The sequence below is a fragment of the Pseudochaenichthys georgianus genome, chromosome 9 (genome assembly GCF_902827115.2).
Source record: "Pseudochaenichthys georgianus chromosome 9, fPseGeo1.2, whole genome shotgun sequence".
Lineage (NCBI taxonomy): Eukaryota > Metazoa > Chordata > Actinopteri > Perciformes > Channichthyidae > Pseudochaenichthys > Pseudochaenichthys georgianus.
In genome coordinates, this window is record NC_047511.1 from 247,526 (window position 1) to 264,766 (window position 17,241).

Below are 17,241 nucleotides of genomic sequence, written 5' to 3' on the forward strand. Positions count from 1 at the left end.
TTTCAATGCTCACTTCAAAAAGGCTGGTCACGTGTTTGATGAGCAAAGTCATGACTCTGTGCATGGTCGTACTCACAGCCCTAGTCAAGAGATGAACTCCCCTCTTTTTGATTTAGCTTATTTATCGGTCTCTGAAGTCTTACAATTGATCCTAAAAAGTCTGCCGGGCCTGACGGCCTCGACCTGTTCTTTTTAAAAATTGCAGCTCAGATTATAGCACAACCAGTAACTGATATGTTTAATCCCACCCTGTCCACTCACACACTGCCAGCTGTGTGGAAGCAAGCTCTGGTATCGCCCCTCTTGAAAGCTGAGTTAAATAACTATCGTCCTATCTCAAATCTTTCTGCGTTATCAAAGATTCTTGAGTCCCTAGTTTCTACTCAGCTAAAACTTTTTTTAAATTCACACAACATCCTTAACCCTATGCAATCTGGATTCAGATCAAAGCACTACTGTGACTGCCGGTCTGAAAGTCTTATACGATATTAAGGCTGCTTTGGATAACAAATCTGTATGTGTTGCATTGTTTATTGACCTGGCCAAAGCATTTGACACTGTTGATCACCACATTATGTCTAATGTTATGTTGATGTCTCGTTTCGGTCAGAAGGCCATTTGCTGGTTTCAGAGTTATCTAACCGACCGTACTCAATGCGTCAGGTTGGGTAGTACTGTCTCTGACCCTGTCACCTTGAAGAAGGGAGTTCCACAGGGCTCTATTTTGGGGCCTTTGCTCTTTTTATTATATGTAAACAATATTTGTAATCAGATGCAATTTTCTACCTATCATATGTATGCTGATGACACTATTGTATATTCATGTGCTCCTACTCTGGATATGGCCGTTTCCAATCTAAAATCTGACTTTATCACGCTGCAGCATGCACTTCTTGATTCCAAACTGCTTTTGAACAGTAAGAAAACCAAAGCAATGCTTTTTACTCCCAAGTCAGCGTCCTCTTGCTTCTCCATTGACACCCTTGATGGCGTCTCTGTTGAGTTTGTCGATACCTACAAATATCTGGGCTTTTGGTTGGACAGTAATCTCAACTTCAAACACCATATTGAAGTTCTAACTAAGAAATTGAAATTCACTCTTGGCTTCCTTTACAGACTTAAATGTTGTTTTTCAACTTCATCCCGTAAAAGGTTGGTCTCTGGCTTATTCCTGTCCCAGCTGGACTACGGTGATTCCATCTATAGGTTTGCCTGTCCCACTGTTTTGGCCAAACTTGACCCACTCTACCATGCGATATATATCAGATGCACCCTGTAGGACTCATCATTGCAAACTGTATAGCCTAACTGGATGGGCCTCACTCACTATGCGCAGGATGCAGCATTGGTTTTTATTAATGTATAAAGCCATTTTAGGAAAGCTTCCACTCTGCATATGAGCCAGATTCGCTCCAGCTTGTGACTCTCACAGCCTCAGACCCAGCGCCTGGATACGGGTCCAGGTTCCTGCTGAGGCTGGGAAAAGTAGTCTTTTTCATTCTGGTCCTTGGTCTTGGAATGAGCTTCAATCAAGCCTCAAACTGAGGGCACTTGTCTCAATAGTATGTTTTAGATTGAAGTTGTCTGAAGTCCTTACCACCAGCTGCTCTTGCAGTAATAAGTAGTGCACCTTTCTTACTGTCCTAATGTGCACAATGTAGTGACTGCTTTTTTATCTTTTGTTTTCTTAGTTATGTTCTCTGTATTTTATATGTTTGTGTTATGTGTTATGTGTAACGTTGCTGCCTTCTTGGCCAGGTCAGCATTGCAAATGAGATTCTCTCTCAATGCTTTTATCTGGTTAAATAAAGGTTAAATAAAACAGTCTTGGATATGTCAAAGATTAGCAACAACATTGATTTTGGTGGATTATTAGTTTTTGCACAGAATCAGATTAAACAAAAGAGTCACACATTAGCCACTCGCGGACAAAAATGTCCCGTCCACTCCCATTATGACCACATCTTTTGATCTCTCCGCCATACCGGTATAACATCATGCACTTTGTAATGTCAGGGTTTTATATTGCAGGAAAATAGTTCCATTTGTCCTTTTGACTGTAAAAACCAGATGTGACATTTTACCACTGAATTACATGCTTGTCATTTCTTGGTTTCTTTGCCTGTTGTATAACGGGGCCCTGACAGCCATTGGAATACATGTGTGCAACTCATATGATGTAGGTGTGTTGGTATGGATGTGGAAGAGTGGTATCAGCTGAGAAAGAAATATGTGTGTGTGTGTGTGTGTGTGTGTGTGTGTGTGTGTGTGTGTGTGTGTGTGTGTGTGTGTGTGTGTACACAGTGTGTGTGTGTGTGTGTACAGAGACAACAATATACAGTAGATTTGGTTAACAGCAAGTCACAGTTTTCACCTCATATCTTTCTCTCCCTCTCTTTCTCTCACTCCCTCATTCCCAAACACACTCTTACATATTAAACCTCCTTATAATCCTTACAGTGATAAAACCGAGTTTCTCCTAGTTGGCTCCAAGTCCACTCTGGCTAAAACTGACAAATTCTTCCTCACTATTGACAATTCCACAGTCTCACCCTCCCCCCAAGTTAAGAGTCTGGGTGTCATCCTTGACAGCACCTTATCATTTGAAGCTCACATCAACAACATCACTCGATCTGCCTACTTCCACCTCCGCAATATTAACCGCCTCCGCCCGTCACTCACACCCAACAGTACCGCCATCCTCGTCCACGCCCTCGTTACGTCCCGTATCGATTATTGCAACTCCATCCTCTCTGGTCTTCCTCAGAAATCCCTACGTAAGCTCCAACAGGTCCAAAACTCAGCCGCCCGTATCATCACCAGAACTCCTTTCATTAATCATATCACTCCGGTTCTCCAACAACTCCATTGGCTCCCCGTTAAGCAGCGCATAGACTTCAAAGTGCTGCTCCTCACCTTCAAGGCCCTTCACACTCTTGCACCTCCATATCTCTCTGAGCTCCTTCACATCTACACTCCCTCTCGTACTCTCCGATCCTCCTCTGCCTTCCAACTCTCTGTACCTTCTGCCCGCCTGATCACCATGGGGTCACGAGCCTTCAGCCACTCTGCCCCCCGTCTCTGGAACTCTCTCCCACAAGACATCCGCAATATGGACTCACTCCCAACCTTCAAATCCAGCCTGAAAACACACCTTTTTAAACTGGCATATTCAATTTCTTAATCTCTGCTAAACTGATTGTTGTTTTTAATTTTTTAAATCTTGTATTACTGTGTGCTCTTCTTTGATTATGCTCTGTAAGGTGTCCTTGAGAGTTTTGAAAGGCGCCCATAAATAAAATGCATTATTATTATTATACCTTGTGTGTGTGAGTGATTGTGTGTGAGAATGAGACAGGAGTACATGTGCTCTCATGGCGTTTTGTTTTTCATTTGTGCCGTTTCAGGTGTCTTTGAGGTAAACAGATGTATGATCTTGACCTCGATGTTTTGAATTGTTTGGAACTTCAAAGTCCTTTGATAATGTCTCTTTAGCAAACAGACATACACAGCCATGCATACACTCCTTCAAGTAAATAAAAACACCTGGCTGCAAAGCCAAAGCTTCAAATATGTGTCGTTTGGCTGGATGGTCATTTAATTCCTGTGATACGCAACAAGCAGTAAGATGAAGAGGTCTCACGCAGCCCGTAACTTCAGCTGCAGGATTCAACCTCTGAAACAGAAGCACCCTGAGAAGGAGAATAATAAATTGTGAAAAAAACCTTTTAATATAATGTTTTTATCAAAGTCTTTTGCAGTGGACATTTTTGTCTCGAATGACTCATTTGCGTAGTCGATTTGTTACACAGTGAATTAAAGACCGATTTGAAAAATTTAAATTCCAAAATAGATCGAGAAAATAGCCTTGTTACAATAAATCAGGCCATTTGCACCAACACAACCAAAGTTATTGCAAAATGAAAAGTGAAAAATGACCCATATGGACAAAAACGTCCACAGTGATACTGGAGGGTTAAAAAAATATGTATTTATTTGTATTTATTATTTTAATGAACAAGGTAAATATGATATAGTTGGTATGAGTAAAATGTATAATCTACAATAAAATCTCGTTTAAAATTGTTTTACGATGTCTAAAGTTACTGATAAATCACATGTTTCCTGCCTGGCGTGTATCATGTAGTGTTAATTTCGTTGATAAAACTATGACGAAATATGTTCGTCAACGACCTTTTTTTCCATGACGAAAACGAGACGATGACGAGACGGCAGTAAACAATAACTGTAACGAAATCATCATGCAATATCGTTGACGAAAAGTGACGAGACGAAAATGTAGTTTACTAAATAAAAACTATGACAAAATCTCTCTTTACTTTCGTTGACGAAAAATGAGGAGACGAAATATTATCAAAGATAACGTTAAATCTCTGATAGTCAGTTTTTCTCCCAGCAGTTCCATTTCCGGTGCTGCGGCAGAGCAGCAGCTGTTTCTGTGCTGCGCGCGGCGGTACATTTGAATTACACCGGGCAGCGGCACAATATGAACTGTCAGGAAGACTCTGGTCTAACTAACCTTATTTAACAGAAAATAAAATGGCAACAACAGGGCTTAGGAGCAGTGGTCGCGTTAACCGAATACCCCCCCGTCAGCGTGAGTGATACATTGTGCACTCGACGGATAATAATGGATTATGACGGAAATGTTACGATCCTGTCCGTCAAAATGACTGACAACGAAAAAGTCTAAAGCCACCACTGCTTGGGAGAAAGAAACGATGTGATATTTGGGCCCATTTTGGCTACAATGAGGCGGAGAAAAAAAGCGAATGCATTGTTTTATCAGAAGGGAAGCAATGTGGCCATAACACAGCTGGTACAAACACCAAAAACCTGACCAGATACTCTCTGCAAAGCTTCTTAATCATTCAACCTGTGTTTTTCATCAAATAAGGACAAGATAATCTTATTTATATATACTAAAATGACAAATTATTGGTTTTGGCTAGACTAGTTTGACTGAAATGTTCTATATAATCTGATGACTAAAAAAGACTCAACAGTTTTCATTGACAAAAAGTAGACTAAAATAATTAGTTTTCTTTGACTAAAATAAGACTAAAATGCTCAGACTTTTAGTCGACTAAATCTTGACTAAAATGTTTACTGTTTTAGTCGACTAAAATAAGACTAAATAAAAACAGGATGAAGGTGACTAAATATGACTAAAACTAAAAAAGGAAATTTAACACAGGACTAAGACTAAAACTAAATTAAAAAATAGCTGACGAAATTAACACTAGTATCATGACCCTCTCTCGCCCGGGCGGTAAGAAAGGAGCCCTCAGCCGGAGCAGCAGCAGCCAACAAGCGGACTGTTGCTATCTGTAAACTATTAGGGATGGGAACGATTAATAGAATATTCTTAATTATTTAGGTATTCGAATAATTATTCATGTATCGAATGAGTTTTTTTCTGCATTTTTTTTTTTGGGAGTGATGCCTAAGTTGATTACATATTATCAAATTGAATAATTCAATGTATATATATATACGACAGTGCCATAGATAAATGTGTGTTAGTTGACGTCTAAAGGTGTGTTTTGCTCCGCTCACCGGTCCCTCACAGCGGGCAGAGCTGCAGGTGCTGATCTCTCTCTCGTGTCCGGTTATACTTCACACGCGTTTATGTCCAAATCCATCAGATCTAGCTAGTTCTAGCTAATGATATGGCTGCTGCCCCTCCCTACACGCAGATCACGCAGACTCAACCCTCATCTTAGGCCCAAATGTGGCGCAAATGAGCTCCGCAGCCGTTGCGAGGTTCCGGCGCTAAGTCGCTAACAGTTCATGAGCGTGCTCCCCCGCCCCGTCAACACTCGCGACACATGAGTGGCCAGCCTAAACAACAATAAGCGCTGCTTGGCAACAGTGTGTGGCGGCAAAGTACATAAACATTTTGACAGGAGAGATTTAGTTTTGCCGGTATTCAACATATTTTACCAGTCATAGTCCGGTAATTATTTACACTCTAAGAAGAGTCCTACACAACAGACATGGAGGAAAAGGAGTAATGTGTGGAAATATTTCGACCAGGTTAGTGAGTGCGGTGTAGAGGTCAAACTATGCAAAATTAAACTTATATATACTTGCTATACCCGCAACCTCCGTTCCAGCTGAGAGGGTCTTCTCTACAGCTGGGCTGATCGTGAATCGCCTCCACACATGAAAGCTGTAGGCCTATAGCTGTCAAACTGTGTTCACCAGTTCAAAACATTTGACAAATTCGACTTGGTTTCTACTCTTATTTGAACATGTATGTATTTCTAAAAAAATATTGAAAAAAAAAATCACACACACACACACACACACACACACACACACACACACACACACACACACACACACACACACACACACACACACACACACACACACACACACACACACACACACACACGATTTTAAATGGGAATTACATCATGTGAGTGTTCCCAAAGCACCAGTGCTCTGCAGTTTGTGTGGGCCTCTTGTACTGTTGCACAGTTGTGGAAGATTCATAGCTAACCACACTGAACATTATGGATTCTCGCATATTTGTAAACCTCAATTTGTCCTCCCCCCCCCCCTCTAACATCACCAGAAGTCATCATTTAAGGGGTCATTTCTCAAAAATGTCTTCCGGGGAGGATCCCCCCCCGGCCCGCCTTAGTATGGTTTGGTCCCTATTTCCATAGCCCCACCAACAATATTTTCCACCAGCCGCCACTGGTTTTAAGCGTTCATCACTGTGCATTGTCCCTGCTAAATAAACGATTAAATAAATAAAATTGTAATCTTTAATACATGCTTAGTTCTCTCTGGGGGTCTTTCACATTAAACGTATTCTTTTGATCGATTTTAATATAAGAATATTAATCAGTAACGTTTTTATCATTCCATCTCCTGGTAGCTTGTTTCTGTTTTATAAATACATGTTTCAAAAAGGTAAAAAAGTTACAAAAACTAAACAAAAGAAATCACCAACAGGAATCAAATATCAAACATCAATAGTCCATATTGGGATTACTGGGATTTGGCGGAAGCTCTATGATGTCACCCTGAGCACTACCAGCTGGTATGGTTGGGGAACATTTAAATAAAAGAGTGTACCTGCATCAGACTGGCCGCCATGTTGCCAGTGGATTTCCCGGACTGGTTGTGGATCTGGGCCAACACCTGGATGATCTGGCCCTGTGTGTAACCCTTCAGGTCCGTCTGGGCCTTCAGGACCACGGTCCCCGTCTTCACCAGCAAGTACGTGAACTGCTGCGTCACTGCAGAGGAACTGGGCTCCTGCATGGAGGAGGGCAAGATAGATATCAGTCAGTCGGGGCTGGAGTCCAGATGTGGCTAGCATAGCTTAGCACAAAACCTGACGCAGTTGGAAACAGCTGGCCGGGCTCAATCCAAACTGAAATAGCTCACAAATTACTCATTGAATTAAGTTTGTTTATTCAGCACTAATAGAAACTAAAAAATGACAATTAGTGGTTGGAGAATGGGGAGATATTAGGTGAAACAAAACCTGGCTTTATGTTGTTGGCAGCAACCTATGGGCTCAGAACAGTCTCATAATACACGTATGCGCACAGAAGGATTCACACTTGTATTTCCGGATCCACACTTGTGTTTTTCAATGCACACACAAATGTATTCCGTTTCATATACATGTAAATAAAATCCAAATACAGAAAAAAGTTTTACATATGTATTTTTGATCCTCACATATTTGTTTTCCGTTTAAAACCGCTGCACCTGCAAACACAAACAGCTTTCTGTGCACGGATCGCTTTGCATTCGTGTGTGGGTTTTTTGAGACTCCCCTGACGGTCAGCCGATTCGTACTTGTAATTATTTCTATCTATAGCCAATCAGATGTCTCCTCAATTCTAAGCCAATCACATGAGTGCGCCCCCACGAGGGTAGATTTCTTGCGTTCATGACGTAGCGCTTCATGTACGCATTTTGCGCAGTCCGGAGCTGACCGCTCCATGGAGCCTGCATGCAGGCGCTAATCTCAGGCAGGGGCGGCGCCAGGGGGCATCTAGGAGTTGCTATAGCAACTCCAACAATTGGCCTAGCAACGGCTTAGCAACCCCATTGTTTTGATATGAAAATGTATCATTTATACACATTCTCGCAGCCCGCGAGAATGTGTATAAATATGATACATTTTCGCGGGATCTATCAGGGGCGGGTCGTTGTAATTTACTGCGTGAACTGTTACTTGGCAAATTCTCAGTAGATCGAAAATGGAAACATTTCTCACAGTCACAAGTCAGCGTAAACGACCGCGATCTCCAACGGAGCCGGTCCAACCGGACAACCCTGCTATCCACAAGGATCCCGATGCGCACTATGAAAACCGGGAGGATTGGGACCACGAAGAACAGGTGCCCCCGCCAACTGACCCGCTGCACCCGCAGCAGCAGGACCAGCTAGCTGCTACCACGAGCTGCATTGGAACTAGCGCTGCTCCTCTCCGCACCGTGATGATCCATTGCCCTCATTTCCTCCACCCTGCTCTCTGCAGAGCTCCACTCCAGAATATACAAATTCTGGTAGTCAGTGATTCTCAGACACAGTGTCTCACCCTTTGAGCATCTCGGCAGAAATGAGCAGTCGCTCCTCTCAGTTACAAATGGTCATTTTAAATGAATCAAGAATGTGTTGTATTTTCCGACATGGCGCATTGTTCGAGGCGTGCTGACAGTGAGATCTAACACGGGGGATTGTGAATGAGGAGAAGAGAACTGAGAATGAGGAAGAGGAGGAGGAGAAGAGAACTGAGAATGAGGAGGAGGAGGAGAGTCACAGAATGAGGCCAGAGAGGAGGAAAAGTGCGTTATTTAGGCAATGTTGTTGGTGGGAGTTAGGGAGAGACCGCCCCTTCCAGGTGTGTGTATGTGTGTGCGTTTTCCGGTGTGTGTCACGTGAAAGTCATGAGTGTTAAACTATTGATTGGTTCTGTAAATAAAGAGAACGTTTTCGACATTGAAGGCTGAGTGATCTTGAATAGCGGTGAACGCTACAATATGAACAGGCTCGTGCTTGGCCCACTGGTATTGTTTGTTTATTTTGAAAATTAACTAGCAACGCCGTGCTGTCATATAGCAACTGCTAAGCTACTGCAGCAAAACAATCCTGGCACCGCCCATGATCTCAGGACACCTCCACTCTCAGTACAGCGCCACTTTCCGAACAGGAAATGCACGCCTTTATATTATTACGGTACAGCGCCACTTCCCGAACCATTGAGGAATGCTTGTGTACACAAAAACGGCAGGCAAACCCGTTTTAAATGTGTGTTTCCTGTGTGGTGAATACAGCTGCTTTATTTATGTCTGTATGAAGTTGTTGTGAGTGTGGAGGGAGCAGCTACAGGTTAGCTTAGCCTAATCGATCAGTGCACTACGAAGCCAGTGCTAGACAGTGAACTGTCAACCGCGGGAGCCCCGCCGGTCATTATCGGCTCTTAATAGTTTGATCGGTGCTCTCTATAAAGGCCGATCAGGAGAGCTGGATCTGATCGATATGGACATGAACGCGAGTGAAGTATAACCGGACGCGAGAGAGATCAGATCAGCTGCTGAGTCTGACCGAGACACGCTGCTCTGCATGATCACCTGATGCTCCGCCCTCTGTTTAGCGAGCTGACCGGACAGCGCAAAATGCGTAAGTAATCTTACCCTCGTGGGGGCGCGCTCATGTGATTGGCTTAGAATGAAGGAGACATCTGATTGGCTATAGATAGAAACAATTACAAGTACGAATCGGCTGACCGTCAGGGGAGTCTCAAAAAACCCACACACGAATGCACAGCGACCCGTGCACAGAAAGCTGTTTGTGTTTGCAGGTTCAGGGGATTTAAACGGGAAACTAATAAGTGAGGATCAAAAATACATATGTAAAACTTTTTTCTGTATTTGGATTTTATTTACATGTATATGAAACGGAATACATTTGTGTGTGCATTGAAAAACACAAGTGTGGAACCGAAAATACAAGTTTGAATCCTTCTGTGTGCATGTGTGTATTATGAGACTGTTCTGAGCCCATAGCAACCAAACACTTTAAAAGGATGCACTTTAAATCTGACAGCAGAATGTGTGTGTGCAGAAGAGAAAGAAGGTTTGCACATCGCACATCAACATTCAGACACAGCAGCAGACCTACATCCGTGGGGCGGGCTTCTGATTTCCCAGGGCTGGCCCAAGGTCAAAATAATAGGTGGCACATCATTAGTGATGTTGCCGATTTATTACAAACATATCATCCCATCTACATGCAATATATGTGAGTTTGGAATTTCACTGACCTGAGACATACTGTTTATTCACATTTCATATATCTAGCATGTGAAACTGTTTCACCCAGCATCCAAACATCTTGGAAAACACCACTTAAGCACCATCTTAAGCTTGTCTGGGGTGTATGTGTGTGTGGGGGGGGGGGGGGGGGATTTTTGTTTGTTTGTTCGTTTTGTACAAACACTCAAGTATGAGTGGGGATGAAATGTATTTATTATTTCCTATTTTTATGAATGTTAATTTTTTATTTATTTATTTGTATTTCTGGAAGAAGTGAAATGTTGTATCATGTTGACATTTTGATTGTAGTGTATTCAAACCCCCACTCTGAGTGAAAATACAATTATTTAAAATAATAAAATAAATGAATTTTTTTTTTAAATGAAATGATTTTCTGGCGCAGCGCCAATATATGACTCGGTTTCATCCCAGCAGAGCGATAGTCGTAGCACATAAACATTCAGACAGCACGTCTGCAGGGGGGTCCGGGGGGATTCAATATACATCCACGGCCTACACATTGGCAATAATAACGCTATCTTCATTGGAAGGCCAAAATCCAAGGTCTGGCAAAAGTTTACTATTATTAACTATTAAAATATAATAATATATTAATACTGAAAGGGTTTAGATAAAACAAATTGAAGAAAAAAAAGAAAATGTAGCCAGCACATCACAACAGCTGTAGCTGATGGCTCACTAGTCACTACACTTAGCTAAGGGCTCTTAGAAAACAAGTGCAGACTTCATATCAGTCATCTTTTCATATCTTCTCCTGCTCGTTGGAGGAAAATGACATCAAAATAACATGCGTGATCGTTTTGCTTTTAAAAGCCGTTTGACTTTTCTAAGTGAAGTCTAACAGCACAGTCTTTCCCCTCTGTGGGACTAATGCAGGTATTCTGATTCGGATTGATTACAAATGATTTGTAATACATCAAAAGCAAACATAATCTGGAGGGAGATGATGATTGTTAAGTGGCCAGGTGGACCAAGCATGCTGACTATGCACTATGGACGCAGACACAGAAGGGATGAATGGTGTTGTGTAAATTGCTCGAGCACCACAAACCACAGGCTGTCCATTTGACATGCATCTTCATATGGAGGATGTATTGAACAAGGATGGGGGTCGGTTTATGTCCATGTAGATCAGCCTTGTGTAGTGGTCTAGACGAGGCAGACGAGGACAGAACATTTACACACGTCGGATCATTTCTCACCCATATGTCGGGCACTTCGTTCAGGTTTAGGAGGCACAGCAGGTAGAAAGCTTTCTCTGTGTTGTAGTCCTTGGCGAAGCGTGGAGTGTTGATAAAAGCTCTCACTCTGTAAATGATCCTTCCATAGTTTCCTTCAAAAGATGTCGGGGCAGACTCTGTGGAAAGAACACAAACATGTTTTAGAAAATACACACTTCCACAGCGAGTTGTTCTGACAGTTTTTACACAGTTTGCAGTTTCCTTTGTATCTTCTTGACTGGATTCAAGCAGCCGCTGCTCACTAGAAAGTTTCATAGTTGTGCAACGGAATTATGGACACAAACGTTGACCATGTGATATTAGTGCAAGAAATGACTCGCGGGTTAAAGGATGACGATGCAATGTAAACAAGCAGGATATATATATATATATATATAGCCTGGACTTCTCAGACCGGTGTCTACAGATGATGCCACAATACTGCTTACTCCCGATTATAGTCCATCCTCAGACTGCCCCCCCCCCCCCCCCCCCCAATTCCAGTCTCTACATTAGGGGCTAGTGTTCTTTGAGACAAACTCTCCTCCGTCTTCTCGTTCAGCCAGAGACTCATCACTGCTCTGCAGAGCACAGGCTGCACAACCAAGGGTTAACAAAGTAGCCCAAATAACCTGCACTGAACAATAATAATATCAGCACTGTATGCACATACAACTTTCAACCGCACTGGTACTTGCACATTTAAATGTATGCATATTTAACTTGGTTTACATATCTGTATATATGTACATTCACCTGATCAGTGTTTGACTCAAGTCATTATTGTCTTTTCCATTCATAGTGTTTATTCTTATTTTATTTTGTAATATTTTATTTGTATTGGTATCATCCCTGTGTATATTCTCATGTGTTCTCTCTAATTATGTTGCTTCTATTGCACCTGAATTTCCCTGCTGGGATCAACAGAGGTCCATCTTATCTCGTCTCCTCGATCGAACAGACCCATGTGACCTGCTCCATCGAAATCAGTCGCATTGACCCGAAGACACATTTTGAGTTGTATACCCTGCTGGAAAGAGGATATTCCTAGCTTTCTAATGATATCAGGATTGTTGTTGTTGTTCTCCAAATATTAAGCGAAATATGTCACATTATATAATGACTGTCACCGAGTAATCGTTTTGAGAAAAAGGCCTTAAAAGTTTCTTCTTCTCTGGAATCCATCGATCTGATTGGTTATTAGTGGAGCAATGATCAAAATACTACGGAGGGAAGATATTTTCGTTTGGAGGGGAAGCTTGCAAGTGGGTGTGTATACGTGTGTGTGTGTGTGTGTGTGTGTGTGTGTGTGTGTGTGTGTGTGTTTGTGTATTTTGCGTTTGTGTGTATTGTGTTTGTTTCCCGGGGAAAACCCTCAGGAGAAACAGCGGCTGTTGTTGTGCCTGCTGTGACGTCAAGTTACTCCGTTCTCCGCTTGTAATCATGCCGAAGCTTCAAAGTTGTATTTATCTGAATTTGCCGAAACAAGTTTAATATTCTGAAAGCCAAGACTTTGTTTATTTGAAATCAGATGAAAACAAACTGTCACGGACCCTGCCGTGTTATCTATGATTACTATACGCCTTACATTCATAATATCAGCCGGAGGGAGGGGGGGCGGCGCTGCTGGAAGAGCAGAGTGCGAGTGAGAGGTGCCCGTCTTCGTCCCTTCACACGCTTCAAAAATGTATTTATCGTGTGATTTTGGAAATAAAAGTTTCATATTCTGAAAGCCAAGACTTGGTTTGTTTAAAATCAAACAAAACAAAACACCCGAACCCTGAAAAAATAGTTTTTTACGTAAATCCACGTTTACTTCCGACTGATTTCGATAGAGCGGGTCACAAATGATTTACATTACATTGCATTTAGCTTACACTTTTATCCAAAGCGACTTACAATAAGTGCGTTCGACCAACAAGATACAAACTTGAAGAAAACAGAATCATAAAGTACATCAGGCTTCATAGAGCAAAAACATTTCAAGTGCTACTCAACTGGCTTTAGGTAAGCCAGCCCTTTGTTAGTATATAAGTGCTTTGTTAGCAGTTCTTTGTTAGTAGTTCTATCGCTCGAAGTGGAGTCGAAAGAGATGAGTTTTCAGTCCGGAAGGTGTGTAAGCTATCTGATGTCAATGGGAGCTCATTCCACCATCTTGGAGCCAGGATAGCAAACCCACATGTTTCTGCTGATGGGATCTTGGGTCCCCTTCGCAGCGAGGGTGCAGCGAGCCGTTTGGCTGATGCAGAGCGGAGTGCACGTGCTGGGGTGTACGGTTTAACCAAGTCCTGGATGTAGGAAGGGCCAGATCCATTCGCAGCATGGTACGCAGGTGATTTGAATCACAATGTCATATTGGTAATTACTAATGCAGTGCTCTATACATGAAGCACAGCAGCCCTCACTGGAATTAAAATGTTGTTAAGTAACTTACACACTAAAATAAGGCCACCAACAGAGATTACGAAAAAAATACTAGATCAACAGAGCGTTGTTTAAAATTAACTTGTGACACATAGGACTTCAAATTCCACAACTAGTTGCAGAAATCCACAGGCAGCATGGCAGCCAGCCTGATGTACAGGAAACTATCGTCAGCACAGACCAAACCATCTAGTGTTTCTGTTTAAAGTTTAAACACCGGACAAACAAAAATGGAAATTAAACCAACTCCAAATGAAGGTGAAAAAGTTAAAAAACAAATCTTCAAAAAACATTCCTCCAGAGAGTGCCCTGAGTTTCGGACAGTAAAAAGACTGGTTGGGTTGCTTTTGAGTTTCTGTGGTGTTGCTTCTGCCAAGCGATGTCAGGCACATGAGTTTCTTTACAAAGGCTAAACAAAGATACACTCTTTCACGCTATAGTTAAACACTGTGAAACTTAAAGAGGGCAGGGTTGTACAAATGTCTTTAAGGACATTTAGACATCACAAGTTTGTATTATTTGGAATATCACAAGAAACAAAAAGGTTTACCATGATCCAACTAAACTGTCCCATTATCTAAAAAACATTTGGTCACTGCTCCGTGTCTCAGAATAACAATGAGAAACTCCCCTTTGTTGTCAAACATCTGCTGATGTCACGAGGGAGTGCTCTCCAGATTGCACTGTGATGAGTAAGTGGAACAGAAGCTGCTGACTCACTGTAGATGGCAGGTGACAGGAAGTGGTGGTGGTAGATGGAAAACTTGAGGAGAACCAGTGGCATGAGACAAATGCTCTACTTCAGAACATTTTCCATACTCGCTCTCATTTGTGTCTCTAAATCAGGGTGTCCAAACTACGGCCCTGGGACAAGCTGCAGCCGTTAGATTGCCCGCAGCAAGTTCTTAAAGAGCCTGTGACGCGAGTTTCGCCCATCATCCAAACCCATCGATTTGAGTAAATATTGTCCCCTTAAAAACCGTTACTGAACTGATTTTGGATATTTGTACTTTGATAACCATTAATCTCAATGTTGACCATTTTCTGGATCTTCTCGGGGATTCTTCAAGTCCCGCCAAATGATGTGTGACGTCATTGCGGGCACAGCGCTCCAGTTCAGGATCCCAGCTTCTGCATGTAAACGCACGACGGCGCACACAGCAGCAAGCTCAGACAGCGATGACAGGTTAATGTTGAACGTGTCTGAGAGCTCATGTGAGGCTGAAGGATCGGTTTATGTTGCATCTGTTAGAAGTTTAGGAATGAGGTGCGTCAATAAGGGCGATCATACGGTCATGTAGCCAGTGGTGGACTGGGACTAACAATCAGCCCGGGACTCTCGACCGGCCCACTTCGGTTTGTTGTGTTGAATGTCGGCCCAGCTGAGTTTTGTAGTTATAAAATCTGGCCCATTTTGTGATCCAATAGCCCTGCCCTACATTATATCACCAAATGATGTATGCAGAGTGAACATGGTGGCTAGCCGAGCAGTATTTGGAACAAAAACTCTTCAGATTTCCCAGCTCCTCTCCCCTCGAGCCGTCATGTTACCCACTCCAAGTCTCCACACACACACCCACTCCAAGTCTCCACACACACACCCACTCCAAGTCTCCACACACACACACACACACACACACACACACACACACACACACACACACACACACACACACACACACACACACACACACACACACACACACACACACACACACACACACACACACACACACACACACACACACACACACACACACACACACACACACACACACACACACACACACACACACACACACACACACACACACACACACACACACACACACACACACAGGGTGAAATGTTCACAAAATGTAAGCTACGTCAGAACCGCACTAGCCATCAAAACATATCCAACTAGTCTAATAAAGTCCATGGTCTCAAGAACCATTTAAACTTGTCATTTCTTTTGATGTGTGTTTCGTGTCGGACGAGTAGCATGACAACATGTGTGGGGGACGAGTAGCATGACAACATGTGTGGGGGAAGAAGGAGAATGAGATGATATGTCTGTCAAAAACGATACTGTGTGGCCTCGCCAGTCACACGTAATGAATAATGCTTGGAAAAAAGGGTTGTGGCAAAGTTAGGACTAAAAACAAACTGAATAGGAGATGGGGTGTGATCATGGTTCTGTGGTAATTCATTACAAACTATAATCAAATCAAAACAAGGGCTGTCAATGAAATGCAGTGTTTAATCCAATGATGATGATACTATATTTAGGCATATATTATAGGTCTCAGATATATACACATTTATAAAAAACATGTCTGTGAAGTGTTTTGTTTTTTATTCTGGGTCAATAGCTTTAAATCAAATCAAAAAGAGGGGGCGAGCTTCTGCCTTCTCAGAATTCTACCCAGATACTCAGCTAAATGCTGCCGTGATGAAACGCCATATTTTGTTCCAAACCACATCAAGGATTATTTCTGAAACAATATGGCGCTCAAATGCTCTTCTGGGTTTACCACGAGGTGAGTTCCTTTTATTTTCTTCTTTTTTTTTTTACACATGTGACCTGCTCTATCGCAATCAGTCGCATTGACCCGAAGACACATTTTGAGCTGTGTACACTGTTGCAAAGAGGAGATTCCTAGCTTTCTAACGATATCAGGATTGTTTTTGTACTCCAAATATTAAGCTGGGGGAAGCTCACAAGTGTGTGTGTGTATACGTGTGTGTTTGTGTAATTTTGCGTTTGTGTGTATTGTGTTTGTTTCCCGGGGAAAACCCTCACGAGAAACAGCGGCTGTTGTTGTGCCTGCTGTGACGTCAAGTTACTCCGTTCTCCGCTTGTAATCATGCCGAAGCTTCAAAGCTGTATTTATCATCTGAATTTGCCGAAACAAGTTTAATATTCTGAAAACCAAGACTTTGTTTATTTGAAATCAGATGAAAACAAACTGTAACGGACTCTGCCGTGTCATCTATGATTACTATACTCTTACATTCATAATTTCAGCCGGAGGGAGGGGGGCGGCGCTGCGGAAGAGTGCGAGTGAGAGGTGCCTGTCTTCGTCCCTTTACAAGCTTAAAGAATGTATTTATCGTGTGATTTTGGAAATAAAAGTTTCATATTCATTTCATATGTTTATTTAAAATCAAACAAAACTGAGCCGTTGGGACTTCCGACTGATTTCGATAGAGCGGTTCACATATTCTCTCCAGTACAGCGTTAGCGATGCTTGCTAATGTAAACACAGACCATATTA

At 42.3% G+C, this 17,241-nt stretch overlaps 1 protein-coding gene across 1 annotated transcript in view; it reads right to left on the reverse strand.

The window, feature by feature from the left end:
• Nucleotides 1–17,241, reverse strand: part of arrdc1a (arrestin domain containing 1a) — a 39,219-nt gene that overhangs the window by 13,912 nt on the left and 8,066 nt on the right. Inside the window, exons 5-6 of the mRNA XM_034090326.2 lie at nt 11,540–11,694; nt 7,117–7,299 (exon numbers count right to left, since the gene is read on the reverse strand). Coding sequence (XP_033946217.1) covers nt 7,117–7,299; nt 11,540–11,694 — 338 coding nt within the window. The remainder of the gene's footprint in view (nt 1–7,116; nt 7,300–11,539; nt 11,695–17,241) is intronic.